The 3,922-nt window shown below is 58.2% G+C and overlaps 1 protein-coding gene across 1 annotated transcript; it reads right to left on the bottom strand.

Annotated features, from left to right (window-relative positions):
- Window positions 1-292: 292 nt before the first annotated feature.
- LOC138807783 (phosphatidylethanolamine-binding protein 1) lies at window positions 293-3,528 on the bottom strand. The gene is made up of 4 exons (XM_069993545.1): window positions 3,307-3,528; window positions 2,707-2,816; window positions 2,245-2,345; window positions 293-1,095 (listed from the first exon to the last, which is right to left on the bottom strand). The coding sequence occupies exons 1-4, from the start codon at window positions 3,439-3,441 to the stop codon at window positions 878-880; spliced, it is 564 nt and encodes a 187-aa protein (XP_069849646.1). The 5' UTR covers window positions 3,442-3,528; the 3' UTR covers window positions 293-877.
- Between the last annotated feature and the right edge of the window lie 394 nt (window positions 3,529-3,922).

Genomic DNA, 3,922 nt, shown 5'->3' with positions numbered 1-3,922 from the left:
GGGCAGGGTGAGGCTTCTATGTATCACCTGGGCCTGCGCTGAGGCCAGGCACCTGCCTAGGTCTCTCCCTGGCACAAAATGCACAAGATATCTCAGGCCAGGAGGCCAAAGTGCTTTGTGGGCAGGGCAGCCTGAGGCCTTTGCCTGCTTTCTCCAGTGGAGCTCAGCAGTCTGTGCAGAGAAGCCACTGTGGAATGACCCAACTCGGAGCCCTCGCCGTGGCCCTCCTGCTCAGGGACAAGGGGCCGCTTATTTCTGGACCCCACACTCAAGAAGGGACAGTACCTGGAGGTTTGCATTATCCAACATTTCTACTTTATTCAACGATAAGCAAACAGCAGAAGTAACACTAAGCAACTCCAGAACAACCAGTGAACAATTTTACCCTCAAGGATGTAAAGACTCCAACCCACCTGTCCGCCAGCCCCAGCAGTGTTTAAGGGTAGACACCTAGTCAGCTACGGAGAGGCTGTAGGGGCCAGCCAGGAGCCTGCCATGAGAGCCAGGTCCCTGGTGGAGAGGTTGTGGGGAGAAGATGCAGGCAGGATCTCAAAGACAGTGACTATTCCCCTCCTTTTTCTTTCACCCCCCCCCCGTCTTTTTTTTAACTGGAGTTTTCTTTAGATTCTGGATTGCTAGTTGTTAACAAGGTACCCCCATTACAATTCCAAATGCCACCCCCCAAAACGGAATTCAAACGTGATCAACACATCAATAGGAGCATAAAGGACAGGCAGCAGGACGAACCACCCTGTGACACTGTGGAGGCCCAGGCGTGGCCCGAGCAAGGGAGAGGGACATCTACTGGCATCGGTGCCCAAGGACCCCACTTGCAGGGCCCCAGGGCTGGGGGGAGGGGCTCTTGAGCTGAGCCGCCCTACTTCCCAGAGAGCTGCTCGTACAGCTTGGGGACATAGTCATCCCACTCAGCCTGGTAGCACGTGCCAGCCACTGGGGCGCCCAGGTGGTACTTCTTGCGGAAGGCCGCCACCTTGAACTTGCCACGGTGGTCCCCGGAGCGGTTGCTGAGAATGGGCTCGTCACACTTCAGAGGCTTGTCCTGCTGGTATACCAGCCACACGTAGCGATGGAGGCCTGTGGGGAGAGGAAGCCACAGCTGCTCAGAAGGGAGGAAAGCGCTCTAGATGCGGGCAAGGCGAGCTGCGGGGCAGTGGGTAAATAAGGCACCTTTGGGGGACAGAAGTGACCTCCCTGAAAGCTCACGATCCACACATTTCTTATATGCAAGTTACACCCTGTGAAACATCTTGTGACACAAGGGATTGCTGAGGGGTTTTCTGCAAATGAGAACAGCTCCCGCCGGGGAGAACTGTTTTATCCTCAGGTGGCTCCGCCCCATAATTAAATTGCCTAATTTTCTCCCTGCCCTAGAGAATATAATAGGTCCCTAGGAAACCTGCCACTGTATCCTCCTGTTAGGGAAAGCATGGGAGGACTTTGAACTTTCTCGAAGCTTCTGTGTCTAAATGAAACACGAGCCAGGACCAGCAGCCCTTATCAGTATCTCCTTGCACCTCTTAGTTCTACCTCAGGGCAGGACAATGCCCACAAGCTTCTGCTCAGCCATTCTTTGCCCACTCCTCTGCAGCAGATGGAAATGCTGTGTACCGCTGGCGGCCACAAGGGCGCCCCCATCTACTGATACACGTGGGTGACCATGTATGTGTGGGGATGTGAAAAAGAGAGAGGGTTCTGCAAAAGCCTCCCAAATCTTTGCAAGACACCAACCAAGCCAGTTGCTCATGCCTGTAATCCTAGCTATTCAACAGGCTGAGATCTAAGGATCAATATTTGAAGCCAGCCTGGGCAGACAAACCCAATTTGGTGGCTAATTTCGAGCCACCAAAAAGTAGAGGTGTGGGTCAAATGACATGGTGCCAGCCTTAACAGAAAAAGTTAAGAGAGACAGCACCTTGGCCTTGAGTTCAAGTCTTAGAACTAGTGATGAACACACAGAGATACTAACTAGAACTTGGAGAGAAAGGAGCTAGAGCAAAACAAAAGAGACACTATCCCCAACTTCCTCACTCAGCAAAGGCACAGAGCCCAAGAAGTAGTTCTGCTGAGGGTTCACCCAAAGCCCAAAGTTCTAGCTGAATGGACTCTGGAAGGCAGCTGCCCTGCAGAAAGCCAAGCAGCCCACACCACTTGCCTTTAGAAGCCAGGCCACAGCAGGCCTTGGCTGGCCAATCAGAACTCAAACCCAGCCTCCCCAGTACTTACCTGTGCCACTGGGAGGCCCGGAGCCCACATAATCAGAAAGGACAGTCCCACTGCTCACATCGTTGCCCTTCATGTTGACCACCAGGAAGTGGTGCCACTCCCTGTGTGGAAGAACCAGACAGATGATAAGAACGCTGAAGGGCCAGTGCAGCCACTGATCTGCACAGTGGGTGGGTGCTGCAGGCTGGGTCATGGCTGTGACCACGAGGGTCCCTGCCTAGTTTTGTTGTTGTTATGAAGGGGATATACAGAGGGCTCCTGGTGAACCTGGACATCAGTTGTATGTTCTAGAATGTTGCTTGGGAACAGAGGGGCAAGAAATGCAAATGCTGGCTCAAGCCGGGGCACGAAAATCCCACACCAGCTGTACTTTCGCATCCCCAGTGAGGGACCTTACCTGGCATGGGTTGGGTCGTGTGTGTGGATGCTCCCCGGCGCCCCCCACCACTTCTCCCAGCTTGCCTGTATTTGGGGTCCTTCCTGCTGGGAGCATCCGGGTCGGTCAGGACCAAGGTGTACAGTTTCCCAGAATCACAACCTTCCCACTCAATGCTGCTGGGTCTGTTCTTAACCTGTAAGAGTCAGTTTGGTGTCCCCCAGCCCCGTTCTTCCCCTCCTCCCCGGTCCCCCCTCCTCCCCCAGCACCTAACCCTCCACCCCCTCCTCTCCGATCCCCCCCCCCTTCCTGCCACCCAAACCCTCCGCTAACTTGGCAGCCAGTGCGGAGAGCCAACCCCGCCCGGGCAGCCCCAGCCGTCGGGGGGCGGCGCGCAGGCTCCTGACCCCCCAACCAAGGCGGTTCGCGGGCTGATGCCGACCGGCGGTTACATAAGGCGTCACGGTGGGGGCGGGGAGGAGGGGTTCACCCCGCACACTACCGCAGGGCCCCCCGGGCTGCCCCGCCTCGCCCAGCCCTCGCCCTCGCGGCTGTTTCGGGGCCTGGAAGCCCCGGACTGGGGCCGAGCGCCCCGTCTCCGCTGCCGCCCCGCTGCGGCCGCGTGCTCCGGGAGGGCCCCGCAGGCCGCGGCCTGGCCGCCGGCCCCGGCCCCGACCCCGGGGTACCTGGGTGGGCGTCAGCACTTTGCCCAGCTCGTCCACCTCCACCCCCGTGTAGGACACCCGCAGCGGGTGCTGGGGCCGCTCGTCCACTTCCTGCAGGCTCAAAGGCCCGGACCACTTGCTGAGGTCGGCAGGCATGGCGGGGCTGCGGGCGGACTGGGCCGAGGGCGCAGCGCGAGGACACGCGTGGAGCAACCGCACGGACTCCGGGCGGTCAGCAACGCCGGCGGCAGCGCGCGTGCGCACGAGCGACCGCGGCGCTCCGCCCCCTCCCCTCTCCCGCCTTCTTCTCCAATCACCCGAGAGAGCCCGCCCACTTGCTCTCTGATTGGTGGAACCTGGTAGGCCGGGGCAACTGATACTTCCGGGTCAAGGCCATTTGCTACGAGCTGTCCCTGAGTTCTCTTGTGTGCGAGAAATCTCCAGAAATGCGACTGAGCTCACCAGTGTCTCATCCGGTTCACTTTCTTGTTTTTGCTTGAACTCGGGGCCTGGGCGCTGTCCCTGTGCTCTTTTGCGCAAGGCTGGCGCTCTACCGCTTCAGCCAGGGCTCCACCTCCAGTTTTCTGGTGGTTTATTGGAGATAAGAGTCTCATGGACTTTCCTGCTCGGGCTGGCT

Source organism: Dipodomys merriami, unplaced genomic scaffold (genome assembly GCF_024711535.1).
Source record: "Dipodomys merriami isolate MVZ:Mamm:240054 unplaced genomic scaffold, mDipMer1.0.p SCAF_433, whole genome shotgun sequence".
NCBI lineage: Eukaryota > Metazoa > Chordata > Mammalia > Rodentia > Heteromyidae > Dipodomys > Dipodomys merriami.
This window is presented reverse-complemented; position numbering and strand designations above follow the sequence as displayed.

Excerpts from the sequence above, each read along its gene's own strand:
- LOC138807783 (XM_069993545.1), bottom strand. The coding sequence starts at position 3,441 with ATGCCTGCCGACCTCAGCAAGTGGTCCGGGCCTTTGAGCCTGCAGGAA. Across the intron at positions 2,346-2,706 it reads AGGAAGGACCCCAAATACAG|GGAGTGGCACCACTTCCTGG; the intron begins GCAAGCTGGGAG and ends TCTTCCACACAG. Across the intron at positions 1,096-2,244 it reads CGGGCCTCCCAGTGGCACAG|GCCTCCATCGCTACGTGTGG; the intron begins GTAAGTACTGGG and ends CTCTCCCCACAG.